This window comes from Pipra filicauda, unplaced genomic scaffold, assembly GCF_003945595.2.
Source record: "Pipra filicauda isolate LSUMZ 115617 unplaced genomic scaffold, ASM394559v2 scaffold71_size5581439_pilon, whole genome shotgun sequence".
NCBI classification, from domain to species: domain Eukaryota; kingdom Metazoa; phylum Chordata; class Aves; order Passeriformes; family Pipridae; genus Pipra; species Pipra filicauda.
The window spans coordinates 3,427,235-3,454,786 of record NW_024104887.1 but is presented as its reverse complement, the minus strand read 5'-3'; the positions used below and the strand labels follow the sequence as shown (position 1 = coordinate 3,454,786).

General features: G+C 60.0%; 4 protein-coding genes across 7 annotated transcripts in view; all 4 read left to right on the top strand.

The window, feature by feature from the left end:
• Positions 1-8,710, top strand: part of DTX2 (deltex E3 ubiquitin ligase 2) — a 34,508-nt gene extending 25,798 nt beyond the window's left edge. The window contains exons 6-11 of one of the 3 annotated variants that reach the window (XM_039389329.1): positions 5,084-5,170; positions 6,066-6,136; positions 6,764-6,922; positions 7,010-7,171; positions 7,822-7,911; positions 8,039-8,710. In XM_039389329.1, coding sequence (XP_039245263.1) covers positions 5,084-5,170; positions 6,066-6,136; positions 6,764-6,922; positions 7,010-7,171; positions 7,822-7,911; positions 8,039-8,263 — 794 coding nt within the window. In that variant the 3' untranslated portion in view covers positions 8,264-8,710. The remainder of the gene's footprint in view (positions 1-5,083; positions 5,171-6,065; positions 6,137-6,763; positions 6,923-7,009; positions 7,172-7,821; positions 7,912-8,038) is intronic. The other 2 variants (XM_039389327.1, XM_039389328.1) reach the window with 2 other exon arrangements.
• A 2,806-nt stretch (positions 8,711-11,516) lies between these two features.
• Positions 11,517-13,683, top strand: LOC120324823 (uroplakin-3b-like). Its single transcript, XM_039389298.1, has 6 exons — positions 11,517-11,574; positions 11,819-11,968; positions 12,060-12,279; positions 12,369-12,445; positions 12,683-12,803; positions 13,560-13,683. Exons 1-6 carry the CDS (start codon positions 11,517-11,519, stop codon positions 13,681-13,683), a joined length of 750 nt encoding a protein of 249 aa, XP_039245232.1.
• Positions 13,684-13,711: 28 nt separating this feature from the next.
• On the top strand, positions 13,712-16,974 carry LOC113994933 (uroplakin-3b-like protein 1). 2 transcript variants are annotated; one of them, XM_039389326.1, is made up of 6 exons: positions 13,712-13,812; positions 14,413-14,562; positions 14,637-14,868; positions 14,961-15,037; positions 15,337-15,466; positions 16,719-16,974. In XM_039389326.1, the coding sequence occupies exons 1-6, from the start codon at positions 13,758-13,760 to the stop codon at positions 16,807-16,809; spliced, it is 735 nt and encodes a 244-aa protein (XP_039245260.1). In that variant the 5' UTR covers positions 13,712-13,757; the 3' UTR covers positions 16,810-16,974. The 2 variants fall into 2 exon arrangements, with proteins under 2 accessions (XP_039245260.1, XP_027590281.2); XM_027734480.2 differs by lacking the exon at positions 16,719-16,974 and adding an exon at positions 15,599-15,867.
• An 846-nt stretch (positions 16,975-17,820) lies between these two features.
• LOC113994893 (ras GTPase-activating protein 4-like) lies at positions 17,821-27,389 on the top strand. The gene is made up of 20 exons (XM_027734384.2): positions 17,821-17,950; positions 21,901-21,957; positions 22,349-22,462; positions 22,759-22,820; positions 22,932-23,061; positions 23,341-23,422; positions 23,571-23,702; positions 23,783-23,874; positions 24,085-24,208; positions 24,317-24,470; positions 24,799-24,863; positions 25,075-25,187; positions 25,257-25,443; positions 25,689-25,826; positions 25,946-26,269; positions 26,347-26,484; positions 26,561-26,696; positions 26,774-26,894; positions 26,978-27,036; positions 27,182-27,389. The coding sequence occupies exons 1-20, from the start codon at positions 17,886-17,888 to the stop codon at positions 27,301-27,303; spliced, it is 2,415 nt and encodes an 804-aa protein (XP_027590185.1). The 5' UTR covers positions 17,821-17,885; the 3' UTR covers positions 27,304-27,389.
• Positions 27,390-27,552: the final 163 nt, after the last annotated feature.

Genomic DNA, 27,552 nt, shown 5'->3' with positions numbered 1-27,552 from the left:
CCAGTTTAGAGCCTGGATTCCATCTGTGTGTAGCAGCCCTAGGACTCTGCAGGAGTAGGTGTGAATCCAGCCTGGTGTAGCTGTAGAGGTTGTTTGCCAACCTTGGCACAGGTGTGTCAACCACCACCAAACCTACAGTGTGTCCCCCGCTTTGGATTAGCAAAAAGGGGGGACTGGAGGTGGGAAGTGTTCAACACTTATATGAGATGCTTATATTTTAGAAAGGGAAGAGCCCAGAGGTGGAGGGGAAGAGACACCTGTCTGTGTGGGGAGTTTATTAGTACATTTTTCTCTCTCCTTGGAGTCCACGAAGTCCGAAGCTGTCTGAAGGAGGCAGGAAGAAAAATAGAAATTAAATGAGGAGGGAGGTATTTTGTGGAAATGCATTATGGAGGGAGCTGCGAGAAGGAGGGAGAGAGCAAATGTGGAGTAGGATGTGTGATGGAGGGGGAGGAGAAAGCAGGGGCGGCAGGAGAAGCAGTGCAGAACAGGAGGAGCGAAGGAAAATGGGAGGTGAAGAAGAGCCGAGTGGAGGTGGGTGACAGAGGGGCTGGATGAGGATCTCACTCCATGGAGCCAGCTGGCGAGGTGGTGGGGTAATGTGGCTCCTGGTGCTCCACTCCTGGCACGGGCAGCATCCAAGCAGCCCTCCACAGCCAGGGATGAGGGCTGAGTGGTGGGAATGCCCTGGAAACAGTGCTGAAATGGAGCTGTGAAGGGCCAGGCCCTCCCAGAGAGGAGCCCAAAACACCGAGGGCTGGGCCTGCATTGGTGTTGCTCCCCTGCTGCCGGTTAGTGACATGAAATAACTGTATTTAGGGCACAGTGTGGGCACAGACACACGGGCCTGCTCCTCTGCAGCCTGACTGGCTGCTGGTTTCTCCTCCGTGGGGTCTGTTGGTCCTGAGCACTGCACCACTCACAGCATCCAGCCCTCCCTAGCAGGAGGGGATGTGGGTGCAAACAGCCAGGATGCTGTAAGGGATGTTAACAGGAGGGTGTGTCTTGTGACTTGGGAATGGGGTGGGGAAAGCAGCAATGCAGAGCGTGGAACAAGGGAGCGAGGAGGATGGGATGTGGGCTGGGGGTGAGAGCAGCACACACCGTGTTGGGTGTCTGCCAGGGAGCAGAGGAGTGGCTGTAGCTGTGCTGGGTGTTTTGCACCCCATCAGCATCTCCTCTGCCATGAGATGCCAGTTCCTCGGTGCTGGGTGCAGCACTGGGAGCACCCCTGTGTGCCTGCAGCACCCCTTGGCCAAAGGCTGTGCTGGGGCAAAGCTGGCCCCCCGCCCCAGGCCAGGCTGTCACCTCCCTACCAGCTCTCCAATGCCACCTACTGGGGCTGGGACACCTCCAGAGGAGCAGAGGGGACACCAGCAGGAGGGATGGAATGAGAAAGGCATCAAGGAGCTCCTTTTCCTATCTGACACGGCAGGATTTGTCCCAACCATCCTCGTGCTGCAAGAGGAGACTCTGCCAGCTTGGCTCTTTTCCACACTGACCCATGAGAAGGGGGACCTTTCAGTGATTTAGGTTATTAAAATCGCTCTCTTGTTTTGGAAAGCAGGATCTCCTTTTGCTGGGGGCTGGGATGCATCCCTCCTGGGATGCAGAGGGTGCTCAGTCCCTCCTAGGAACAAGCTGTGCTTGTACAACACCCTTCAGGGCTTAGGGACATTGTTCTGTAGTGCAGGTCCTGAGCCTGATTTTTGGCCAGCGTGTTCTCTTTGCCTTTACAGACCCTGAAGCAGCCAGCAGGCAGAGATGGGCCTGTTTCGTGCCCTGAATTTCACGTTGTGTGTTCTTTCCCACACCCCTCTAGGATTTTCCATCTCAAGCAAGAGCTGTGCATCCAGGAGTGGACCCAGCAGTGTACTAAGTACAACCAGCTGTTGGTGGGTGCAATGTGCCTCTCCTGAGCCTCTTCTCCCTCCCTTCCTGCTGCTGCTGCCAATCCAGGTCCCACCTGGGTTGAGGCAGTGCTGATGGAATTGCAGCCGGATATAGCTGGGGTGTGTTAAACAGAGGCGCTAATTAGTCAGGACTCATTAGCATTGTTGCTGTTCTGGCAGGGATGTCTCTGGCACAGACACGTGCTGTGGGTCTCGGGGAAGCCATAGTCTCCAGGCAGGCTCTATGTTATCCTGGCACATGGCCTGGCAGCGTCTGCCATCCTCATGGATCGGCGCTGCCTTCCCGCCGGCTGGCACCGCGCTGCGCTTCCTCGGGATGCTGCAGCCGCTGCCTCGTGCCAGCGTCACTGACTGGGGCCTCACTGCTGCCAGTGGCTTCTCTTGCTCTCCCCAAGCACTGCTTGGCCATGGAGCTGGACACTACAGGGCTCCCCTGACCTCACAGGGACCTTCAGGGGACTGAAGGGAGGAGGTGTTGGCTTGGGCTTGCTCTGCTACTTGTTACCCTCTGGGATGGTGGGGTCACCATCCGCTTCCACCTGGCGAGGAGTTTTCCCTGCACAGCCATCCTCCCTAGGGTGGGCAGGCACATGTGGAGTGCTGCTCTGAGGAGGGAGAGGAGATGAGATGGTTTGTCCTTCCTTGCCAAGCAAGGAGATTAATCCCTACTGACTCTGACTGCTTCCCATATGTCTGTCTGTCTGTCTGCAGCTGGGTCTGTGGACTGTGCAAGTGCCTGTCCCTCGGAGTTGAGGGAGCTCACTGTTCCCCCTGGGGAAGGAGACAGGCTGCAATAACAGGGTCGCTCTGACCAGAGCAGCCTGGTCACTGGGTTATCCTGCTGAAACGCTGAATGTGGAGAAACCTGTTTTTAGCACCAAACTCCTCTCACGTTCCTGATTTCTGGACAGCCCTTTCAGGGGTTGAGGCTGGTAGATCCAGCCTTTGCAAGTGCAGGGAACAGAGGTGATGGGAGCTGTGTGACTGTCCATGACAATAACTAGAAACAACCTATGTCTGGCCTGCAGAGGGTATCAAAAAAAAGTCTGCTGGAGACCATATGGCTCGTTTTGGGATACAGGAGGAGACATGTTACTGCTGCAAGCATTTGATTGCCGAGCAAGGATTCAAAACACATCTGTTAAACGTTGCCCATGGAAAGCCCTTGCTTCAGCAAGCAGCTTATTATCTACAAGGAGGAAGGGGAAGCATTAAAAACAATTTGATATTCCTCTCTTTGTAAATGAAAGAATGGTAAACATTCTTTGGCATCCCAGATAAATCTGTAGCACAGCACTCGGCCAGCTGGTGATAAACAGCATCAGTCAATCCTGCTATTGCATTTCCAATCCTCTATTGAATCCAGAAAACTCTGGGGACTGAACAGGCTTTGATGATCCCAAGGGATGACTAGAACAAAGGTTCGGAGGCAAACACTTTTATGGAGCAAAGTGTCCTGTAAGGAAGTGATTCATGTGCGGGAGCAGACGCGGCTCGTGCCGTGGTCCCAGCTGCCTCCTGGCTCCCCCCACGCTGCTGGGATGTGCCTGGACGGACGTGCTGGTCTGTCCAAGGAAGAGCCTCTCTTCAGAGGCAAGGAAGGCTGTGTGGGCTTTGCTACCCCTGCTGAAACCAAGCTGTCAGCATCACAAGGCTTCTCTGGGACTGGACCTTCAAATCTTTGCAGCTGGGACAAATTTTTCTAAAGCATCTGGGCTCCCCAGCCCTTCCTCTCTCCAGGCAGCCTTGGTGGCTGTAAATGCACCAGAGCATTGTCACAGCAAAGTGACAGGAACAGACTGGAAATGCCACAGTGCAAATCCATGAGGCATGGGTTTTCTGAGGATGGCTGAGGGCTGCATCACTCTCTTCTGCCTGTCTAATTGCCCCAGCTCCATCCTAGTGCCAGCTGGTGAGGTGGGTAATTCCATTTGCTTTGCTCAAAATCCCTGCTGTACCCCAAGAACTTTCCCGTCTCACTCTTAGCCAGCTCTGCACCAGACTTTTATCTCCTTTCACTGATTTCATTTGAGTGAGCCTGGCCAGTTCTTGGGTGAGTTATCTCTGTTTCTCTGAGCTGCTACAGAGAAGGAAGGTCACCGGGGCTGCAAGGGGAGAGCATCCCCCACCACCCTGAACGAGGTGAACTGCTCTGAAGCTGCTCAGGTGTGTGCAGGTGGGAGCAGGTGAGCTGGGGCGTTCTGCCAAGGGCTAGGCAGGTGTTGCTGTTGCTGTAACATGCCCTCTCTGCTCACTTCCCTTGCTGTCTTCACCTTGTCTGTGCATCTTTTTGGCACTGCTTCCTCCAGCCCAAAGCCAGAGGAGACAAGAAGGTCACCTCAGAAAGACACCTGGAAAGTGCAGGCCAGATGGAGAAGGACTTGGTGGTCAGCCTGGCAGGCAGCCCGGGATCCTCAAGGATGAGAACACGGTGATCATCTTGGAAGTGGATGGAGTTAGGGTGGGTAGCAGCTAGTGCTGCTCAGAGTCCTTTCTAAAACCTGCAGAGCAGAAGAAACTGAGGTCTCCATCTCCCAGAGGATCATGAAGCCCTGCTCTGCCTGAGATGTCAGGTGTCTCTCCTGCCCAGCACTGGCACTTGGAATGAGCATCCCTTCACCTCCTGGGCTCCTTTTCTTGCTTGTGTGCTCAGTCATCCCTTCCTCCTGCTCCTGCTGCCAGAAATCATGTGTTTCAGGAGTGGCCAGGAATCCCCTTTTGCAAGTAACTCATCTTACTGTGTTTTCATTAGAAGAGTCCAGCTCCCAGTTCATCAGTCTTCCTGATGTCCCACCCACGTTACTGCTCTGCCTCTTTCTTCTGTGGCATTCCAGGGAATGAGGGGCTTCTGCCTGGTAGAGGATCTGTGCCATCCAGGCCTTTGCATGTTTAGCAACACCCAAATGGATGGGGGGAGCTGAAGATTTGTGTTGTGCAGGTACAGCCACATCTCCAGTGCTCAGCTGTTGCACATGGTGATACTCTGTGTCCTCCTGGGAGTGTGAAGTTGGGAGCAGCAGTATTGTCTGTGCTAAAGGATCCATCTGGCCAGGAAGGAGAATGGAGAAGGAAGAACTATGCCTTGGCTGACCCCCCAGATTTGGATTCAGGAAGGAAGGACGAGGCTCCCCCAAGCCAAGTGACCAGTCTCTCTCTTTACCTCCTGCCAGGTGGAGTCATAACATCACTTGCACAAATGTTTCCTCTCTCAGGCTGGTGGAAGAGCCTGGCAGCCTCCGTGACAGGCCTGATGACGGGTAAGGAGCTCATCTCCTCTCCCAGGACCAGGGACCATACAGAGGCATGGGATGCTCCCTGGCTTATGCCAAGTCTTGCTGGGCAGCTCCCAGAGGCTGGGTTTGGTGGTAACTTGCTCTGGGTGTTGTGGGATGTTTGTTGCTTCATCCCATACTGCTTCTGGGAGGACCAGGCTCGTGGGCTGGTCAGGTGCCCGTGGATGGATGGGTGGATGGGATCAGGGACTATATGTGGGAAGATGCGAAGATATCAGTGTCATGTGCTGCAAGTTAAAAAACAGATTGTTTTATATACTTGGATGACTTGCACTGTGTTTTGCTGGATATGAGTGTGTGGAAGCTCAGGAGAAAGGCCACTGTTTCATGTTAAGGATGTGAAGCTCGTTCTGCCATACTCAAAACAGGACCTGAAGCTTGGTGTGTGTTACCGGGTGTCCTTGTTGGGCACCAGCTGGGGTGATGTGGGAATGCCTTTTCTCCTTTGACAACAAAGACTGTGTGATCCTCTATCCTACTGAAACCATTGAGTTTGATCCCAGCTGGCTTCTGGTATGCACAGAAAGCTCAGCTGGGACCTGCCTGGCATCACTTGGGGAGAACTGGAGCACAGCAGCTCCAGGCAGACCCCCGGGTGTACGGCACAGGGCACCAGCGGGTGCTCCAATCTGTGATGCTCAGAGTCCTGGTGGGAGCCACTGCTGATAGCAAAGCCTTTGTGGGCTTGTAGGGATGAGTTGGAGCAGCCTTTTCTCCCCCTCTAACCCTAACCTTTCTCCTTGGCATCCTGGCCAGTGGCCTGCTTGTCTCCCTTCTCTCTAGCTCACCCCACATGTGCTGGTCATACTGCACTGTGTGTCTGATTTCTCCTCTCTTTCTCATCTCTCTCCTTGTGCAGCCACACCAACAGAACCAGAAGCAGTAGTGAAGAAGTACCTGGAAGAGCTGAAGGGCACTCCTGCTGATGAGGTGAGAGGACAGTGAGGCAGCTCCAGCTTGCCCAGAGTTCACTGGGGTGTCATGAAAACTACAGTGTTTCCTGAGGACCATCCTTCCTTGGGCATCCTGTGTGGTAGGTGGTGCTACTTGCAGTGGCACTGTTGATGTGAGGTAGAGAGGCCTCAGCACTGCCTGGAGGCCACATCTGACAACAGGTGACTTGTTCTCATCAGAGGACTGTGACAGAGAAAGCACAATGTGGGCTGAATAGCTCAGTCTGACAGTGCCTCCCCATTGCCCTTGGAGCTGGCTGCAGGGCCTGGGGGGAAGGAGGGGAGTTTGGTTTTGGTCTCTCAGTGCTCAGAGGTTAAAACTAGAGATCACACCCTGCACTGGAGCTTGCAGAGAAGCAGGACAACCATACCTAGTTCCCACTCATCTGCTGTGGCTGATGGCAGCTCTCCACCTCCTGGGCAACGCAGGAAGTGGAGTGGGGTGATACCAACCAGATAAGGAAACCTGTCTCTGTGCCCGTAAACGTCAAAGGAAGGGATTAAACCAGAAGGCAGATCTTCCTGAAGCATCTCCTTGATGGCTTCCTCGGTGGGTCAGTCCTTGGGATCAGCCTGTGCTCATAGGTGGTGGTTTCTCTTCCAGGACTGCATCATCTGCATGGAGAAGCTTTCCTCCCCCTCTGGCTACAGTGACACGTGTGAGTCCAGCACCATCAGGCCAGAGGCTGTTGGTCGCCTGACGAGCTGCCAGCACTCCTTCCACATGCTCTGCATGCTGGCCATGTACTCCAATGGGAACAAGGTACCCAGCTGGCCCATCCCCACCAGGTCCCCTGTGCCCAGGTCACTGGGCTATGGAGCTCTGATCCTGACTTCTCTCTCCTGGCAGGATGGCAGTTTGCAGTGTCCCTCCTGTAAAACCATCTACGGGGAGAAAACTGGGACCCAGCCCAAAGGGAAGATGGAGATCTCCACTTTCCCTCAGTCCCTCCCTGGCCACAAGGACTGTGGGACAATCCAGATTGTGTATCACATCAGCAGAGGCATCCAGGTGAGTGCACAGCACGCTGATGGATAGCACAAGCTGTGAGAGCCTCCCAGAAAAGTTCTGGGATCCAGTACAGTGCCTGCTGGCAGCCCATCACTGAGCAGCCTACGGTGCCTGGAGCCAGCAGCTGCACCAGCTGTTCTTCAGTGTGTATGGGTCTCCTCCATCAAAGATCTTTTTCTGAGCAGCCCCAGAGCTTACAGCAGCTCTTCACCTGCAGTAAGGAACTAATGTCTGCCTGAAACAGGGAGGAGATTCTGCCTGTGCTCACAAGGTGGGAGAGATCCTGATGTGTGGCTTCACAGCCCACGCTGGTTTCAGTGGTGGCAGTGAGCTTGCAAAGGTTTGAGCTGTGTGGGTTTTTTTAAGGTGTCATATGACCACGTGGAAAAAGCTGTGGTTTGAGGCTGTCTCCCACCAGAATATAATGAGATTTTAGATCTGGCTTTGTATCCCAGCATGAGACTGCTCTTGGAGGACCTGTAATGCTCACATGTCCCATAAGAACAAGTCAGACACCTTGTGCTCATCAGCTGCCTTTTACATGGAAGAGCTGGTTTGAGATGAGCCTATGTCAAATCCTGCTGCTGAGGAATTGCCCAACTCCTGTGAAGATGGGTGTGTCCATGCCAAATATGTCTCCTCCCTTGCAGGGCCCCGAGCACCCCAACCCTGGGATGCCATACACGGCCAGAGGCTTTCCTCGCTATTGTTACCTACCAGACAACGAGAAGGGCAGAAAGGTAAGGCACTGTACCCTGATGATGTCACCCTTCTCGTGTTATCTCATGGCACTGAGCTTGTCGAGCTTCTGGCAGTCTGTTTTCATGGCTCAAGTCTCCTGCCTTTGGTTTTCCTTTCCCCCTCTAGGTCCTGGAGCTCCTGAAGGTGGCCTGGAAGAGACGCCTGATTTTCACAGTGGGCACCTCCAACACCACCGGCGAGAGCAACACAGTGGTGTGGAACGAGATCCACCACAAGACTGAGATGGACTCAAACCTGAGTGGCCATGGCTACCCTGACCCCAACTACCTGGACAATGTGCTGGCAGAGCTGGCTGCCCAGGGGGTCACTGAGGACTGCTTGGGACAGTGAGCCGTGGGGGCCTGGCTGTGCCGTGCACACCTTGGGGGCCCACCTAGTGCACTTATTCCTGATGCCTTAAGTTCCTGTGTCTGACCACCCGGCACACTGAGCAATAACAGTTCTGTGGGAGCCCCGCCTGCTCTTCACGTTTTTGGGGGGAGGGAAGGATATTTTTGTAGAAGCTGCACTTGTGTTTCTGGGTGGGATTGATGGCCACGGCCAGGAGCAGCTGGGACAGCAGTCCTGAGGTGACAAGTCCCCTGGGGAAGGCAGGACCTTCCTCTGGTAGTGCCTGGGGACAGGATGGGGAGACGGGAGCGCCTTGCTCCCACTAAACCACTTGGAAAGCAAATGAGGGCCTCCCTCTGGTGAACAGCAGCTCCCTGAGGCACCTCTTGCCTCCCTCCTGCCCTGTATCTCTGCTCAGTCCCAATAAACTGTTCATTTTCACAGCCAGTCCCTGCCTCTGCCTTCCTGCTGCCTCAGGGCTTGGGGTACCTCACCCTTAGTGTCCCTTTCTAGGGGACCAGCCTGATCCATGGAGCCTCATTCCAGCCAGGACAAAGGAGGGGAAGCTCAGCTCAGCTGGAGGGACACGGATCTCGATGGAGGCAGGACACAGAGTGCTGGTACCAGGGCTGTGGTTCCAGCCTGTCGATGCTTTGGCTGCTGGATCCTGGTGGTCTGTGGCCATGGTGCCAGCAGAGGTGACCCATCACTGCCCACCCTGCACAAAGTTGCGGCCCCCTGCTCTTGCCATGAGCTGCCAGCCTCACTCCTCACCAACCCTTCTGGCAGACCTTGTCCCTCTTTTCTCCTTCTCTCAGGTGAAATGGCAGCAATTTGGGGCTGTTTGTGCACGGTGGAGCCTCTGCAGGGAGGGGCTGCTGTGCTTTGTGCTGCTGCTGCAGGGATGCTGGTGCCACCAGCTGGTGACAGTCACCTTCCTCCCGCGGTGGTGGCAGCCAGCCCAGCTGCCAGCAGTGATGCTCTTCAGCTGGGAGCACGCTCCTGGTACTCCTAGCACCTTGCAAGTGGGATATGGCCCCAGTTCTGGTGGCCTTGCAGTACAGTGTCCCCAGGCTCAGAGCTGATATCTTTTGAAGAGCTTGTTTCTGGCTGTTCCCCCCCCTGTGGCCACTGGACCCAGCTGCACATTGAAACCATCCCTTTGGCACTGGTGCTGTCTGCCATTTCACCTCCTTCCTGGGAAATCTGGGATGTGGCTGGGCTTTGTGGCAGCTCTGCCTTGGCAACTGCCTGGGACCAGCATGTCCTGGGCCAGCAACTGGGCATCTTTCTTCCTGCCATTATAATATAAATATTAAAGGTTTTTCAGAGCCTTTTCAGGGCAGGAGCTTTCCCTAAAGTCCATCTTGTGATTGCAGGCTCTAGGGGGAAACCCCTCAACCAGCTTGGGAAATTTGGGGATGCTGCAGGACTGGCAGCTCCTTGGGAGCTGTAGCTCTGTGTCTGTGTGGTGCTGAGCTCTACTCAAACGGGCTGTGTCTATTCCTCTCCCACCCTGGTTGCGAAAGGTAGAGGTTTTGAGTTCAAACCCCATCTCTGTATCCCTGGATCATGTTCTCACAGCAATCAAAACAATGAATTGAAGCGAAAATTGAGCAGAGTTCACCCAGCCCTGTACAAAGCAAGAATTTCCTGCTGAGCCTTGCCCAAGGCACCTCCAGCAGCTGCTCCAAGGTGTGAATCAGCTGCGTCTGGGCTGGTCCAGGGCTGGGGCACTGGACTGTGAGCTGATCAGGCTCAGCAGCTCATCCCTGGCTGTCACAGCTTTGGACATGAGGCATCTCCTAAAATCCTTGCCCTGTCTGTGCTGAGCCTGAGACTGTCCCTGTGGCAGGGGAGCCAGGGGGTGGAAAGGAGCAGAACCAGGAGCTCAGACAGTGCTGTGCAGGGAGCTGCTTTGAAGCAGTGGAGTGGAAGCACAGCCATAATGCCGTGGTGCCCATTGGAGCACAGAGAAGGAGGACAGAACCTGAAATAGGTGCTTATTATGCTACTGGATGGGTTGACCAAGACTTGTGTGCTCCATCCCCGGCTGGAGCCCCGGGGAGGGTGGGGTCTCTCCCGGCCCCCCGCGGTGGTGCCTCATCTGCCGCAGGGTGGTTATTATTAGCCCAGCCGTGACCCCGCAGCTATGCTGGGTACCGGCAGCTGAAACTGTGACTCACTGTCCCCCTGCGTCACCCACTCTGCCCCTCGCCCCGCCGGGAGTGCCAGGGAGGGGTCGGGGGCGGGGGGGAAGGGTTGGCAGGGTCCCCGGGGTAGGTATTGCTGGGTCGGAGCGGGGAGTAAGTCAGGGATCAGAGGGAGGAGGGATGGAAGCTGCAGCTGCGCCTGTTTTTCCCCTCTGCAGCTGGACGGTGTAATCTTTGAATGCCCCATTTCCACTTAATCTGAAGGCGTTGTCCCGGCCCCTTGGGAAGGGGGAGGAAATCCCCTCCCACGCAGGAGTGGGCGGCCGCTGCCCTTGGCAAACATGGGAGAAGGAGCACTCCAACCGCTTTGCGTGGGGAGTGGCGGTGGGGGGCTCCCGAGCCGCGGGGCAGCTCCCGCTTCAGGGCGCTGTCCCTGGCCCCATCCAGAGGGCTTGGGGAGCCTTTCCCTGGGAAGAGGGAAGGATGGATGGGGAAATGTCAGCGGGGGGTGGCCCCAGAGCTTGGTGCTTCCGTGCCCCCGGTGCTGGGTGGGACCGTTCGCCTCATCGCTGAGGTTTGGGTGGGTTCGGGTATGATGCTCTGGAGCGCTTCCCTGCCCGCGGGGCAGGGCTGGCTGCACCCGAACCAGTCGGGCACGGGCTCATCGCTGGCTCCCGGTGGGCACGGGGAACCCGCAGGGAGTTGGGTCTAGGTGGGGTGAGAGGGGATGCGGGACCTCTTGCCCAGCTGTCCCCATAGCACCAACACAGACTGTGACTCCCGCCAACCCATCCTGGAGGCTCCGGTGCCTCCTCCGTGCCTCAGTTTCCCCTTTCACATCACAGGCTTGTGCCCTGGTCCCTCGCAGCCTTCGAGGTCCTGCAGGACCGAGGGGTGACCCGGGTGGCTCAGTTGTTCCCCCCTGCCCGCGGGGTCCTGCCGGGCCGGCAGAGCCGGTGCAGGAATGTGGGGCTGGGAGGGTCCGGCTCCTCGGGACGGGCGGTCCCCGCTGCGGGGGCACTGGGGGCAGTTCGTCCCCTCGGCAGTGGGACGGGGTGAGCGGAGCAGAGAGGCACATCCAGCCCCAGCGGGAGGACGCCATGGAGCTGCCGTGGGTGCTGCTGGCGCTGGCCGGGACGGGCACAGCCGCGGGCCTGGGTGACTCCCTGGGGGACAGGGCAGAGGGGGTCTGAAGAGCCAGGGAGGGGGTTATGGGGCTGGGCATGGCTGGGGGGTCCCCACACCAGTGTTGTCACCCTGCTGCTGACACTGCTGGCACCCCGTGAGCTCCCCTTGTGCCAACACCGGCACTCGTGGGCCCTCTCACGGGTTGGGGCCGGGGTCAGTCACTTGCTGAGCGGAGCTGAGCAGGGGGTCCCTCACTCATCGTCCACTCCCCCAGCCCGGCTGCCCTACGTGCCCCGCGTGCCCCCCGTGGCACTGCTGGGGAAGGTCACCGCCACCACCTTCGCACTGGAGAGACCCTGCTGCATCTTCGACCGGCACGCCAACGCCTCGGACACTGTTTGGCTGGTGGTGGCTTTTGCCAACGGTGAGCACCCGCTGCCCCGACACATCTTCCCGTGGCAGGGGGGGTGGGGGACCCTCACCACAGCCACTCTCCCTCCATCTGTGCCGTGCAGCGTCAGCCACCTTCAGGAACCCCCCATCCCGGGCTGACGTGCCCCCGTACAAGCAGCTCTCCACCACCCACTCCTACATGACTCTGGAGACGGCGGCGGCCGCGTACGCCTGCCCAGCCCCGAGCCGGGCCGCGCTGCGGGTCGGGGGTGACACGGCGTGCAAGGACCAGGGCAGGCAGGACCCCTGCAACGGGCCCCTGCCCTCCCCAGGGCCCTACAGGTAAGGCCAGAACCCCCGAATCCCAGCTCGGGTAACTCCCCACCCAGGGCGTGCTCGCCCCCCCGGTGTCACTCCCGTACCCACCGCAGGGTGAAGTTCCTGCTCATGGGCTGCCGCGGCCCCAAAGCGGAGACGCGCTGGTCTGACCCCATCCTCCTGCGCAGAGGTACCGGTGGCACTGCCATTCCCCCGTGGGTCCCCACACCTGTCTGGTGGCACTGCCATCCCCCCGTAGGTCCCCCATCTGCCCTGTTGGGATGCTGGCATGCGGCACAGCACAAGCCCTATGCCATCACCCCAAAATCCAGAGGGGGGAGCAGTGATCCCTGATGCCCTCCATATGCTCCATCCCTCTCCATTGCTCTCTGTGTCTCCCCATATCCCTCATCCGGCCTCTTTCCAGCCCTCAGCCCGAGCACCATCGACCCCGTGCCCACACGCCGTGGCAGTGACGTGGTGGTCATCGCCTCCCTCCTGGCCAGCCTGGGGACAGTGCTGGCCACTGCTGTGCTCGGAGCCCTGGGGTACGGGGACTGCTTGGGGGGATGTGTCTGCAGGGGCCCCAGGAGAACCCCCCCGAACTCGCCCCCATCAGCAAAGAAATGGATGGTTTTAAGATTTAAAAACCCTTTTTATTCTTAAATTGGAGGTTTGCCACAGTTTGCAGGAGAAAGTGCCCCTTGGGGATGATCAGCATGGGAGGGCTGGCACGGCCCATGGACTCTGCTTGATGCCTCTGCATTTCTCTCTCTGCAGTGCCAAGGTGTGGGGCTCCCTGTGCCAGCGGGATTTGGGGACCAGCACCTTTGCCCGCAAATCCTACCGGACCCATCACATCCCCCCGGCCCTCCCACAGCCCCCACCCCCAGGCTGTGGGTGTAGCCCCCCAGGGCTGGGCTGCTTTGCCCTCCAACCCCCTGCTCCTTGCCATAGAAACATGGAACAGTTCGTGTTGGAAGGGACCTTAAAGACCATCTCATTTCAACCCCGCTGCCACGGGCAGGGACACCTTCCACTAGAAGTAAAGTGTCCTGCCAAGTAAAGTCTGACTTTACATCTGTGACTGCCTCCTCTTGGTCCTTGGTCATGCATGGTGGGAGCTGTGAGAGTGAGGGCACCGAATTCCCTCCAGAACAACCCAGGGTCTCAGTTTGGTGGCGCTTGATGTCGGGGTGGGGGGCACAGACTGGCACCCATAGGGTCTGTGGGGCACATCCCCCCGGGGTGTCCCTCTCCACCCCACTGCCCGGGTGAGGGCTGTCACCCACCCGTGCCACAAGCGCGGCGGTTCCCAACACGCTTCGCCGGCGGGCGCTCAAACATAACAAATGCTCCCAGGGAAACGAGCCCAACCTGTTTGCCGCGGGGCTGCGGCCCGTGCAGGAATGTGGGCGGTTGGTGTGACCACAGGCGGGTCCCACGGGGACGCGGAGCTCAACTACCCGCACTCCCGCCCTCGGCACCCAGGCGTCCGCACCATGCTCCCGCTGCTCCCGCTGCTCCTCCTGCTCCTGCCCGCAGCCCACGGTGCAGGTGAGTCCGACGGCGCCATCGGGATGGGCTGGGGACCCCCCTCGGCATTGCGGGGATCCTCTGTGAACCACAGGACCCCAGAGCCTGGAGGTGTAGGGCAGCTGATGCCCTCCTTATTCTGGGTCCTATTCTGGGTGCCACCTCTAGTGTCCCTGGTGTCACTGACCTGAGCTGACTGACACAGTGTGGGGTCCTTTGGGGGTCCCCCTTTGCATTGCAGGAGTCCACTGTGCACAGGCACCAGGACCCCCCTGAGCCTGGAGGGGTAGGGCAGCTGATGCTCCCCCTGTTCTGGGTGCCACTCTCAGTGTCCCTGGTGTCAACGACCTGGGTCCTCTGGGGATCCCACAAGGGTGTCTCCCCCCACCCCGAGTGGGAGCATGGGGTGTCTTTGATTCCTCTTTTCACAAAATACACGTCTGAGCCCAAAACAGGGGGTGGGAAGCAAGCAGGGGCCCTTCTGCTGAGATCACAGGGTTCAGCTCCCTCCCGTCCCCACCCCGAACCTCTGGGACCGCGACAGCCGGTCGGAGCCACCGGTCAGGGGCTGCAGTGGGACCTCTGCACCCTCCGCCGCACCCCCTTGGCTTCTCCCCGCAGTGGAGCGTGTGGGGTACACGCCGTCCCTGACCAAGAGCCCCGTGCTGGAGGGGCTGACGACCGGCTCCACCTTCGTGCTGGATCAGCCCCGCTGCGTCTTCGACAAGTACAGCAACGCCGACATCTGGCTGGTGGTGGCTCTGGAAAGCAGTAGGTGGGGGCGGCCCAGGGCAGGGCCCTGTGCCCCCCGGCTCCCTCCTCACCCTCCATCCCCATCCCTGCAGCCGCAGCCAACTTCAGCAACAGCGTTGCGCCGGGGACTGCCGCGAGCGCGTTCCAGAACTTCCCTGACAACGTCCCCGCCTACATGACCCTCAATGCCACCCTCGCCAACTACCCCTGCCCCAAACCCGCCGGGGATATCACGGTGCTGCGCGTTGGTAGCGAGACCAGCTGCAGCGGGGATGCTGCGAGACCCACCTGCAATGGCCCCCTGTCCGGCCCCGGGCCCTACCTGTGAGTTTGCTCCTGGGGACGTGCCCCCCTCAGGGGCTCCCGGCAGCCCCCCCGGCTCACGGGACCATGGCCAACTTTCCTTCCCATCTCAGGGTGAAGTTCCTTGCCCTGGAGGGCTCCGAGCCCGTGGCTGAGACAGGCTGGTCACAGCCCATCATGCTGAGGACAGGTATTGCTGCTGGGGGCTCACCTCACAGCTGTCGGGTGGGGGATATGGGGTGGTCCTGGGGGGTGTGGGGTGGTCCCAGGGAGCTGAATCCTGAGCAGTGGTTTGGGGCGAGGGTCCCTGTGAGATGGGGAAGCTGAGGCAGGGCAGTGGTGCGGGTCTCACTCGGGTACGGTGGCACTGTGTGATGGCACATTGCGTTGGCACGCACGGACACACCGTCACCCACGTGCCCCCACCCCGAGCCGCCCAGGGCTTTGCATCCCTGCATCCTGCTCCCTCCCCTCCCGCTCTCTCCCCAGCCAAGTCATCCAACAGCATCTCCACGACGGACGGAGGGCACAGCGCCGGCATGATCGCCCTCACCACCATCCTCTCCATCCTCTTCGCCATCCTCCTGGCCGGGCTGGTGGCCATGTTCGTCTTCTGGGGGTGAGTGCCACCACCAAGTCCCACCTAGGAACCCAGAGATAGGTGCTGGGCACGCGGGATCGGCGCCAGAGGGTGATGCCGTCATCCTGTGGTCCCCACCCTCATCCCTCACCCCCCCGCTTCCCTCCCCAGCTCAGACGCCTGCGGCGGCAGCAGCACCTTCAGCAAGCCGGAGGCGGTGTCGGTGCGGCGGTACAACACCCACCACGTCTACGACCAGCCGGCCGCCCGGCTCTGAGCCCCCGCCGCCTCCCCGCCGCCCCCCGGCACCGCCCCGCCTCCCCACGCATCCCCGGGTGCCCCCACGGCGTGAGCCCACTGCCACGCGGGCACGGCCAGAGCTGCCCCCCGGGGCTGGGGCACTGGAGAGGGACATTAAAGGCTTTTCCGCGTGCTTTGTGCCCGGCCTCTACCTCCTGTTTGTGACCTCCCCGGGAATGGCACCTGCCAAAACCTCAGCGCCTCACGCAGCCCCCTGGAAAGCCTCGTGGCCCTGTTTCTGTACCCCCACGCAGGGCTCTGAGCTCCGTCCCTGGGTGGGGGGAAGGATGTGGCCCGCAATGCTCTGGAGTGGGAGATGTGTTGTCACACTCGGTTGGGGCACCGGTGCCACCTGTGTCCACTCTGAATGGGTGAAAGTCCCCTGGGGCACCGGGCAGTGAGGGGAGGCCCCCCCAACCCTGACACTGGGGTGAGGGGCACTGGAATGTCCTACGGGGGGGTATAGGGGGTGTTTCTCTCTTCCCCTTAACCCCACAGCAATTTCTCGCTGACCCAAACCCAGAGGAGAGTCTCCCCCACCCAGAGCTGGCCCAATCCTTCCCAGGTGCTCTTGATGTTCCCCTGAGAGCCATGAGACTGGTACTCTGGGATGCCTGATCCTGCTCCAGGTGTTGTGGGGACTGATCCTGCACTGGGGAGTGAATCCCTGATCTCTCTCTAGGGGATGTGGGGGCTGATCCTGCACTGGTGGGGAGTGAGCTAGGGGAAGCTGATGCTCTACCAGAGACTGAGAGAGACCTGATCCCTCATTCCTGATCCCGCACCAGGATGTGGGCCCCTGATACTGATGTGGGGGATGTGGGTGCCCTGATCCTGGAGCCTGGTCTGGATGAGACCCCGCCGGTGCTGGGGACAAGCAGGACAGAGCTCACCGCAGGGTGGCTGTGCCGCTTTGCGTGGAGCCAGGGCAGGTGTGCACACACCTGCATACATCACATCCGTGTGTTAAACCCACCGTTTTCCCCCGTAGGCGCCGTGCAAAGGGCAGCATCACATTCACACCCAGCCCCGGTCACAGCGCCCTTACAGGCTGTCCTTGTCCTGCCTGGGAGGGGTGTTAGCAACCTGCCCCCTCCGCTGCCGGAGCCGCCCCCGTGGAGCCCAGCCAAGGGAAATCAAGCAAATCCAGCGATTAACTCCTGCGGAGAACCAGCGTGGGTGCAGCCGAAGGACGGTTCCATCCGGCAAACGCGGGTCCCCTCCGACCCACACCCCGTCCTCCGAAATAAAACAACGGTTTCAGCTGCAAAGCGGCTTCGAGTGGTTTGGGAGGGGGGAGTGTCACCTGTCACGGGCGCTCTGGGGGTGGGACACGTGGCCCCGACCGCGCGCGGGGCTGGAGCTGCCACTGGGGTTGGTGACAGGGGACCGCACCTTGTCCCCCTGCTGTCCCCCTGTGCGGGGGAGGGAGAGGGGCAGCGCTGTAGGAACAGGGCAGCGCGTTCCCGGCGTGTTCCCAGAGTGTCCCCGTAGTGTCCCCACGGCGCAAATGCCAAGGACCAGCTTGGCTGGCACAGCCCTGAGCCCCAGCTTTGGGTGCGGGGCGACTCCTCGAGCCCAGGTGGGTCTTGCGGGAGGGGGGGGGGAGTTCCCCCTCTCTCCGCTGGTATTTAGGACACCAAGATCCCCCAGAAATGCCACCGGTATCTCGGCGGTGCTGCAAAAAAGGGTAAAAAAGGTAAAAGAGCAAGAAAACGTCGGGGTTTTGGGGTGCGGGGCAGCGCGGAGCACGCTGCAGCCCCCCAGGTTCGGGGGGGGCGAGTGTGGGTCTGGTCCAACCCAGAAGCCGCGGCCGGCGCCAGGGGGGCCGAGCGGGACCGGGAGGAACCGAAAGGAACCGGGGACACCGATCCGGGAGAACCCCCCGGGACCCCCGGCAGGGCGGGAGGACCCGGCCCCGCCCACCGCGCCTAGGCCACGCCTCCTGGCTGACAGCCGATAGAACCGCCCAATGGCCGCCGCGGACGGGCTTTCGGACCACGCCCCTCGCCCCGCCTCCGCACTCTGATTGGGGGGCGGCGGCGCCGGCCCGCACATGGGCGCTGTGCCGGGAGCCGCAGGTTCGAGGCCGCGCTCGGCGCCGTTTGGGCTCCGCTCGGGTCTCCTCGGCTCGGTCTGGCTCCGCTGCCCGCCCGCCATGGCCCGGCGCAGCGCCCTCTCCATCCGCATCGTGGAGGGCAGGAACCTGCCCGTCAAGGACATGTGAGTGCCCCCCGCGGGGGCAGGGAGGGGTTTGGGTTGGGGGGGCCATCCCCGGGAGGGACCCCCCTCTGCCCCAGGAATGCTGCGGGGTGTCCCCTCAACACGTCTCTGTTGGGGATGCCATCCACCGGGTGTCTTTGGAGTGTTTCCCTTGCTATGGGGGCTTGGCCAGAATGGCTTGGTGTCCCCCCAGCAGTGCATATACTTTGGGGGTTCCCTCCAGGGTGGTTTTAGGTTCCTCTTTGCTTTGGGGGTTCCCTCCAGGGTGGCTTTCATGTCGCCTTTCTTTGGGTGTCCCACCCAGGATGGCTTTGGGGTGTCCCCCCATCAGGGTTCTCCATAGGGTCTTTTTGGGATCCCCCTTGCTTTTTGCGGTTTCCTCCAGGAAGGCTTTGTGGTTGCCTTGCTTTGTGAGTTCCCCCAGTGTGGCTTTGGGATCCTCCTTGCTTTGGTGGTTCTGTCCAGGATGTCTTTTTGTGCCCCCAGTAGTTCTCAGCGCTTTGGGGGCTTCTCTCGGGAGTGCTGGGATGTCCCCCGCGGTTCGGGGACACCCCCAGGAGCATCCCATGTTGTGGGGTGCCCTCAGCAATGCTTTAGGGTACCCCAGGCAGTGCTCCAAATTTGAGGTGCTCCCCCTGTGCTGCCGGGGGGCAGGGCTGCCCCCACCACGCAGGGACCCCCGCAGGGACCCCCGGACATGCAGCAGGACCCGGTACATCCGTCCTCCCCCACAGGAGCAGAGGGTGCCCCGGTGCTGTGGTCCCTGTCCCCGCTCTGTTCCCAGCCCCGGCTCCATCCCACCATCCCACCTGGCTGCGGTCCGGGGGGCTCCTCTGGCAGTCCCTCGGCTCGGGATTTCCCTCCCAGAAAATCCCGGCGTGGTTCTCATCGCTCCGATCCTTATGGGGCGGGATGTGGGGACTGAGTTGGGGTGGGACGAGGGGAGAGCACCGGCGTGCCCCGAGCCGCCAAGGCAGCGGGAAGCTGTTGAGGAGCGCCCGGCAGCCGGAAAACCAGCAAAAATCCCTTCAGCCGTCATGGAAAAAGAGGATAAACAAGGAAAGAAAGATGACTTTTTTTTTTTTTTTTTTTTTTTTTTTTATCCCGTGTGTCAGGGCCTGATTTTTAAATCCCTTGGCACAACTCCCTGCCGGAGCTTGACCCAGCGCGGGCAGGCTCTGGATTTCGGGAGGCTCTTGGTTTGGGGAGAGCGTGCTGTGGGAAGCCGCCCTGCCATAGCGCCTGGAGCGGAGCTTTCCAGACCGGTGGCTTTGGGACGTGGCGCTGGGCCGGGAGGGAAACCCGAGCGCAGCCCTGGCCCCCGCCGCTGACCTTGGCCGTGTCTGGCCCCCTCCCCTCCGGACAGCGGCTCGTGGGATCTGGTTCCCTGCCCTGGCACGGGTTTGGGGATCGCTGGTTTCCTCGTGGGAATTCCCTCTGCGGGGTGTCTGACTGGGGGGTCAGACCCTGCTTGCGACAGCCGGGGGTGATGAGGCACCCCCAGACCCCTGCGGGACCCCCGGCTCCCTCAGGATTCGGCGCAGGGAGTCGCGGGAGCAGGATGTGGCCGCGGCTGCTGTGGTTTGTGGCTCCCGATGCTGCCCTGTCCCAGGGTCCGGACCCCCCAGCGCGAGGTTCGGCACTGCCCGGACCGAGCTGCAGCCTGGGGTGGGCTCTGCCCTGTTCGCTCCCCCAGGTGAGCGCTGGGAAATCCTTCCCGCGTCTTCATCCTAGGAGAGGAAGGGAAATGGTCTGCTCGATTTTTTTTTTAATGGTTTTTGATTTTTTTATTTACTTCGTTATTGATTTTTTTAATTTGATTTTTATTTTGTTTGAATTTTATTTTTTGTATGATAATAAAGAATTCTAATAATTCTAATAATTATAATTATAATTATGATAATCTTTAATTTATTACATTAATTTATTATTTTTTCACTCTTGCACTTTTTATTTTTATTTTATATTTATTCTTTTATTCTTCTCTTTCACTCTTTTATTTTACCTTTTATCTTTTAGTTTTCACCCTTTTTTCTTTTATTTTTACCCTTTATTATTCTACGTTTTATTTTATTCTTTTACTATGCTATTTTCCTTTCTTTTTTTAAAATTTTTTCATTCTATTTTTTATTTACTTTTTAAATTTTTTTATTTGTTTTATCGCTACCCCCCCCCAGGGCAGAGCTGCACTGCTGACTACACCAGTTAATTTTTAATTCCAGCCCCCCGTGCTGCCCGACCGGTGGCTGCGGGGGCCACGCAGGTTCCTTCTCCCTTCCCCCAGTTCATACGGTGCTCATTTCCTCTTCCACAAGCCCAGCCTTCCCCTTTCCAGCTCCTTCCCTGCACCCCGCGGAGGTGCCCAAGCCAACTGGATGCTGCGTGGGCGTCAGAGGATTCCCAGCACCCACCGAGCCTGCAGCACCATAAATCCCTTCCCGACATCCCGGGGCAGGGATGCGGTGCACGGGATGTCACCGGGCTCCCCGCCTGCCCTGGGAGAGCGGATTTATCCCACGGCAGCTTGGGCACCTCTCGCAGCCGCCAAGGATGGATTCTGGCCATCCTGTGTTTGAATGCCTGGAAAACATGATGCCTGAGTGGTACAAGATGGGGTTCCTGGCACCCTGTGTCCAGGGGATGTGGCTGTCCTGGACCTCCCCGTGGTGACAAGGTTTTCCAGCTCTCATCCAAGCCAGCCCCGCGTTGCCGGGCACGGCTGGAGCGGGCAGCTGTTCCCTTTCCGCCTGCCTGCTCCCTGCATCCCTGATGGTTTGCACAAGGCAGGAAATGTCAGCAATGAGCTCCCGTTAATGGCACTTCACCCACTGCTCTCCTAAAAACCGCTCAGGCGGGCGGCTGGGATGGAATGGGAGCAGGAGCCGGGAGAGCAGCTCTTGGCAACCTGCTGCGCTGCCAGCACCGCGGGGCCAAAAGGATGGAAGTGCCTGGGGATAGGGATGTTACTGTGGTACCCGGGATGCACAGCCTGAGGAAACCCCCTGCAGCCATGTTTGGCAGGGCAGGGAGCACCCAAAACCTTTCAGTCCCCACCCAAACCCTTTCAACTCCCCCAACAGCTGTCTCTCAGCCTGTTTGAATTTGGGATGTGGAAATCACTCTGTGCTTGGCTACCGAAGTCTGCACCCTTGCATCCCCCCCTTTCTCCAGGACACTCGTGGTTGGCTGATGGTGCCACTGGGATTGGCGTTAATGAGGATCCAAGCTCAGAGCAGGCTGCTCCGTGCCAGTGGGATGGGAGCCACAACCTTTCCACCCCCTTGGCCAGCACCCAGGTCCTGCTGGCTCCTCTGTCCCCAGCCAGAGCCCCCACCCCTGCCCCTGTTCCTGATAAACTGGGCTAATAAGCTATAAAATGGTGATTATTTTTTGGCAGCGATGACTTGGGTCATCCATGGGGAGGAAGCGGGGTCAGAGCATTGTGGTGCCTGCCCTTCACACCCTCTGCATCCCTGGGGGTGTCCCCAGGGGTATCCCCATCCCTGCAACTGTGTTGGGGGTCTGGGGAGAGGCTCCAGGGCTGGAGGAGGTTGCTGTGGCCTCAACTCCTGGTGTGTGAAATTGTGCTGTGGGTGCCTGTAGCTACTTCTGGGAAAGGGTGGGTTTTGTTTGTTCCTTGGCTTCCTGTGTGGAAGAGGAAAGCCACTTCTAGCTGCCAGCAGGACACAGTGGCCGGACACGGTCAGGGATGTGTGTCCCTGGCCTGGGAGCGAAGCCGAGGTCACCACGTGCCTTCAGCCGTGGCCAAATCCACCCAAGGAAACCTTTGGCAGCCCCGGCACTGCAAAGCCCTGGGGTGTCCCTGTATGGTCCCCTCTCTGGGCAGTGGTTATCAGGGCTGAAGGCTTTGGTCACCCCTTAGCATGGGTCGGGTGGGAGGCCAGGGCCATGGCTGGTGGCACTGACAGAGCTGTCCTGTGTCCCTCCAGCACGGGGAGCAGTGACCCGTACTGCATCGTGAAGATCGACGATGAGGCCATCATCAGGTGAGTGGCTGCAGGTCCCTGGCTGGTCCCCAAACCTGCTGGAGCCCCAGATTTGGTTTCTGGTGGGTTCCTCCATTTACACTCCTGTGGGCACAATATCATTATTATTATTGTTGTTGTTGTTGTTATTACTATTAATAATAATAACATTACTACTACTACTGCTATTCCCTGCTTTGGGCTGAGATGTTCCTCCTGACACAGTGATGTCTAATAGCTCACGGCCCCCCTTACTCTGTAAGCCACCCCCATGTCTTGCCAGCCCAGAGCCTCAAGACAGGCCAAGGACACGTGTCTCCAAAAGCTGGGAAGGTCCTGGGGCTGGGAAAGTGGGGAGTGCCCCGGTGAGGGAGCCCTGTCCCCTGTGTCACCAGTGCCACCTGCCCTGCAGGACTGCCACGGTGTGGAAGACGCTGTCCCCGTTCTGGGGGGAAGAATATGAGGTGCAGCTCCAGCCCAGCTTCCACAGCATCTCCATCTATGTCATGGATGAGGATGCGCTCAGGTATGGGGGGGGCCTGGAGGGGGACTCAGGGGTTTATAGCTTTGGCTCCCCGTGTGCTCAGCCCCATTGCAGACACCAGAGAATCCAGACCTGGCCATGCTTCCCTGAGCTTTGGGACTCAAAGGGGGAAAGTTATTTCCCGAGGTTATTGTCCAGCTGGCAGCAGAGGGTGGCTGATGTGCTCCATGGGGACAGACACACCGTGGTGGCCCCAGCCCAGGACTCCCTGAAGTGGGGGCTGTCTTGCCTGGGTGCCAATCTCATGCCACGTCCTGCTTCCCACTTTTGTTTTCCAGCCGCGACGACGTGATCGGGAAGGTCTGCATCACCCGGGACATGCTGGTGGAGCACCCCAAGGGTAGGGGAAAGGGTGGCTGGGGGGGTCCCAGTAGGGACCCATCTCCTTGGATGAGCTGGTCCAAGGGCCCCCCCAGTGATCCTTCCATGGGGATCCCCCCTTTTCCCACAGGATACAGTGGCTGGATGAGCCTCAGTGAGGTGGATCCCGACGAGGAGGTGCAGGGGGAGATCCACCTGCGGGTGGAGGTCCTGGGCAGCCAGGGCAGCCGGCGGCTGCGCTGCTCCATGCTGGAGGCCAGGTGAGGAGGGGACAAGGGGTGGCAGGGGCTGTGTGTGCAACCAGGACACGGGCAGTGAACCTGGGCTGCTTCATGACTCAGTTTCCCTGGTGTGTCCTGTCCCTTGGATGCAGAGCATCCTCCTCACCACCCAGCAGCTGATGGGGGTCCTGGGGCAGAGTCCACCTCATCTGCTGGTCTTTGGGACATGCTGGGGAACTGAGGAGGGCAGTGGGTGCCCATGGGTGCCATGTAGGTATTTTGGGAGGTCACTGATAAATATCTTCCTCTTCTGGGCAGGGATTTGGCCAGGAAGGACCGGAATGGGGCCTCTGACCCCTTTGTCCGCCTGCGCTACAACGGGAAGACACAGGAGAGCACTGTGAGTGCGACTGCAGCTCGTTGTGATCCTCAGCTTGCCAGTGGTGCAGGTGGAATCATCCCACGAGGAAGCCTGAAGCCATCCCTGTTCCCTGGCATCCCTAGACTGGTGTCCTGAGGGGCGGGACACAAGGCCATTGCCCTTGCAGGTGGTCAAGAAATCGTGTTACCCCCGCTGGAACGAGACCTTCGAGTTCGAGCTGGCCGAGCCCGCTGGGGAGAAGCTCTGTGTGGAGGTGTGGGACTGGGACCTCGTCGGCAGGAACGACTTCCTGGGCAAGGTGAGCCCCCAAACTCCATCACTGCTGCAGGGGGTCCTTCCCAGCTGCCCACCCAGCCCTCTCCTGCCTTCCCCTGCCAGGTGGTGTTCAGTGTCCAGGGGCTGGAGGCGGCTGGGCAGGAGGAGGGCTGGTTCAGGCTGCGGCCGGACAAGTCCAAACCGATGGAGAACGAGTGAGTGTTGGCACAGGGGTGTTGGGGTGTGCTGGGGGTGGTCCCAGAGCCCACAGGGGCGTTGGGGAGGGGGTTATTCCTGGGTAATGTCATCCTGTGGAGGAGCAGCTCCTCCACCTGCCTGCCCAGGCTTTCTCAGGCTGTTGGGCTATCTCCTGCTTGGTGAAGTACTTCTCCCTCCACCCACCGACCCACCTCATGCTCCTGCAGGCGCCGGGGCAGCCTGGGCTCACTGCAGCTGCAGGTGAGGCTGCGGGATGAGACGGTGCTGCCCTCCCACTGCTACCAGCCCCTGGTCCAACTCCTGTGCCAGGAGGTGAAGTCAGGGCGCCAGGTGAGGGGTCCCTACCAAGCCCTGCTGGAGCACCCCCCTTTCCCTGGCTCTGTGCCGGGCCTGTGCCCGACTCAGGCCACATCACACCATGGTGCCTCTCCCCTCCAGGATGGCCAAGTGCACCTGGTCACCCTCCTGGATGAAACCACCACGGCCGAGTGCCGGCAGGAGGTCGCCATCAACTTGGTCAAACTCTTCCTGGGCCAAGGGCTGGTCAAGGAGTTCCTGGACCTGCTTTTCGAGTTGGAGCTGGCCAAGCCCTGTAAGTGGGAAGTGGAGTCAGAGGCTTCCAACCATCTTCTGGGGCTGCAAAACCTCCAGAACCTTGTGTCGGGAATATTTTTGGGGTGATGGTTGAGGTTCAGTCGTCACACTGTTCTCTGTGTAGGAATCTGCTGGGTTCATCCCAGCAACTCCTGAGCTGAGTTTGGTGGAGGAGCAGGTGGTTTGAGGTTTGGAAATCCCCATAACCCTCATGGAAATGGCCAGGGTTGGAGGGCACAGCCCCTGGGAATGCCCCCATGGTTGAAGCTGCTTGGTGGGTGACCTGTATCCATCCCCCAGGCCATGGAACCTCTCTTGTTTTGCAGGTGAGCCCAACACTTTGTTTCGGAGCAACTCCCTGGCCTCAAAGTCGATGGAGTCCTTCCTCAAGGTGCCAAACTTCCCAAGACTTGCTCTTCCCAGGTCACCCTGGCTCTGGGATGTCCCCAGGAGTTCAGTTCCCAGAGGGAGGATTGGGAGTGCTAGTGGGGCTGTGTCTTCCCCTGGGGCTGGGAGGCTGGAGAAAATCCCCTGGGTGACCCTGACAGTGTCTTGTGCCAGACCTGTGGCCCATCACTGTCCCCTGGGCTGTCCCCTGGCAGGTGACAGGGATGCCATACCTGCACTCTGTCCTGGGGCCCACGATCGCCCGCGTGTTCGAGGAGAAGAAATACGTGGAGCTGGACCCCGGCAAGGTGGAGATCAAAGACGTCGGGTAAGGGACTGTTGGGGAGGTGGGACAGGGGGTCCCCAGACAGGGAGGTGACAGTGACGGTGCCCGCAGGTGCTCGGGGCTGCACCGGGTGCAGACGGAGGGCGAGGTGATCGAGCAGGGCCGCCAGCACCTCCAGTCCTACCTGGGCGAGCTGCTGGACGCCATCGCCAGGTCGGCCCCGGCGTGTCCCCCTGTCATCCGTTCCGCCTTCCGGCAGCTCTTCCAGCGCGTCGGGGAGCGCTTCCCCCAGCACCAGGTCAGACTGGGGCAGAGGAGTCAAACAGGGACATCCCCAGGGCTCACTGGGTGCAGTCCCCAGCTTTGGTTGATGGGGTCCCTCCTTGGGCTTGAGGGCAGTGCCCAGGGATGGGGCGCAGGGGGACAGCGAGTGGGGCCGTGCTGCACCCAAACAACAGCCCTGGGTGCTGTGTGGGGTGCCTGGGGATGTCCCATTTTGGGACAGACCCCCACATGTCTCCCCCCCCATCTCGGTGGTCACAGCATGCCAAATTTGTGGCCGTCACCAGCTTCCTCTGCCTCCGCTTCTTCTCGCCGGCCGTCATGACCCCCAAGCTGTTCCAGCTGCGGGAGACACACGCGGACGCGCGGACCAGCCGCACGCTGCTGCTGCTGGCCAAGGTGGGGACACCAAGGGACAAGGGGTGGTACCTGGGAGGGGCTTTGAGGTGTCTGGTTGCTTCCCATTTGGGATGGCTGGGTCTTCTGGGGCTGACACCGCCATCCCCGGGCGTCTCCAGGCCATCCAGATGGTGGGAAACATGGAGCCAGCGGCCGGGCGGGCCAAGGAGACGTGGCTGTCCCCGCTGCTGCCCGCCCTGCAGCAGGGCATCGCCCGCATGAAGGACTTCATCACCCGCCTGGTGGGCACAGAGGAGCAGAAGGGGGAGGAGGAGGGCGAGGGGTGGCCGCTGGGCCCCCCCACGGCCGTGGTGAAGGAGGGGCTGCTCTTTGTGCACAAGACGCGGGGCAAGGGGCCTCTTCTCGGTGCCGCCGCCGGCAAGAAACTCCACTTCTGCCTCACCGGGGAGTCCCTCAGCTTCGGCAAGAGCCCCAGTGCAGAGGTAGGGGGGTGCTGGGGGTTGGGGGCGTGGCAGGAGGGTGGCACTGACCCCCTGTGTGTGTGTGTCCCCTCCATCAGCGCCTCGGTGCCATCGCCCTGTCCGACATCCTCGCGGCCGAGAAGGTGGAGGAGAAGAGCTTCGGGAGCTCCCACGTCATGCAGGTGGTCTACACGGACACGGGCGGGCAGCAGGAGACAGCCTACCTGCAGTGCAAGGTGGGGGACAGCGGAGGGCGCCCCGAGGGGTGTCACAGCCTGGGGGGTGTCCCCCTCACTGTCCCCAACCCCACAGTGTGTCAATGAGCTGAACCAGTGGCTGTCGGCCCTGCGCAAGGTGTGCGGGAACAACCCCCGTGTGCTGCGCTCGTACCACCCCGGCGTCTTCCGCGGGGACAAGTGGAGCTGCTGCCACCAGCGGGACAGGACAGGTACGGGGAGGGGGCCCGGGACCCCCGCAGGGAGGTTGGGGGGTATCCTCCCACGTGCTGACCCTGCTGCCCCACAGGGCTGGGATGTGACCGGACCCGGCACGGCGTCACCCTACAGGACTGGAGCGACCCCCTGGACCCCACAGTGGAGGCTCAGCGGCTCTTCCACCACCTCCAGGGCCTCCGGGGGGCCCTCAGGTGAGTCCCTTCCCCCTGGGGACCCCCCTGCATCCCCTTGTGCTCCTGCCAAGGGCCTGTTCCTCTCATGCCCCTCTCCCCAGGGAAAAGTACTGGGAGCTACAGGAGCTGGAGGACGCCCAGAATGGCCCCCGGAGGGAAGGTAAGTTGGGTTGGGGGGTTTTGGGGACCCCACTGAGGATGCTCTGGTTGAGCAATGTCCCCAGGGGTCACGGGGGGGCTGTGGTGGTTTGGGGGTGTCTCCCAAGGGGGCTGTGGGGTCTCACTGTTGCTCCCCTCTCCCGCAGATGCCCCCCTGCCCGAGGGGCTGAGCCAGCTCTTCAGGGTGCTGGGGGACCTGGAGAACTGTCACCACCAGGCACAGCCCCCCAAACCCCCAGCCCCTGTCCTTCTGCAGCTGCAGACTTGAGGGACCCCCTGTCCCCCTGCTGGGATTTGGGGTCCCCACGGCTTGGAGACCACGGTGGTGGAAATAAAGGCACTTTGTACATTGCAGCCATGTCCTGTCCTTCTGGTGGCACCCTGCTGGCCATGGGGACGGGCACAGGGCGAGGAGCTGGCCCCAGCTCTGCTGGTGGCACTGATGGTGCTGCTGATGGTGGCACTGGTGACATCTCAGATGGTCCTGCTGGTGCCGTTTCTGGTGGCCCTGCTGGTG

Excerpts from the sequence above, each read along its gene's own strand:
- LOC113994893 (XM_027734384.2), top strand. The coding sequence starts at position 17,886 with ATGGCCCGGCGCAGCGCCCTCTCCATCCGCATCGTGGAGGGCAGGAAC. Across the intron at positions 22,821-22,931 it reads GCTGGTGGAGCACCCCAAGG|GATACAGTGGCTGGATGAGC; the intron begins GTAGGGGAAAGG and ends CTTTTCCCACAG. Across the intron at positions 24,209-24,316 it reads AGGTGAAGTCAGGGCGCCAG|GATGGCCAAGTGCACCTGGT; the intron begins GTGAGGGGTCCC and ends TCTCCCCTCCAG.
- LOC120324823 (XM_039389298.1), top strand. The coding sequence starts at position 11,517 with ATGGAGCTGCCGTGGGTGCTGCTGGCGCTGGCCGGGACGGGCACAGCC. Across the intron at positions 11,575-11,818 it reads GGGCACAGCCGCGGGCCTGG|CCCGGCTGCCCTACGTGCCC; the intron begins GTGACTCCCTGG and ends CCACTCCCCCAG. Across the intron at positions 11,969-12,059 it reads GGTGGTGGCTTTTGCCAACG|CGTCAGCCACCTTCAGGAAC; the intron begins GTGAGCACCCGC and ends TGTGCCGTGCAG.
- LOC113994933 (XM_027734480.2), top strand. The coding sequence starts at position 13,758 with ATGCTCCCGCTGCTCCCGCTGCTCCTCCTGCTCCTGCCCGCAGCCCAC. Across the intron at positions 14,563-14,636 it reads GGTGGTGGCTCTGGAAAGCA|CCGCAGCCAACTTCAGCAAC; the intron begins GTAGGTGGGGGC and ends CCATCCCTGCAG. Across the intron at positions 15,467-15,598 it reads GCCATGTTCGTCTTCTGGGG|CTCAGACGCCTGCGGCGGCA; the intron begins GTGAGTGCCACC and ends TTCCCTCCCCAG.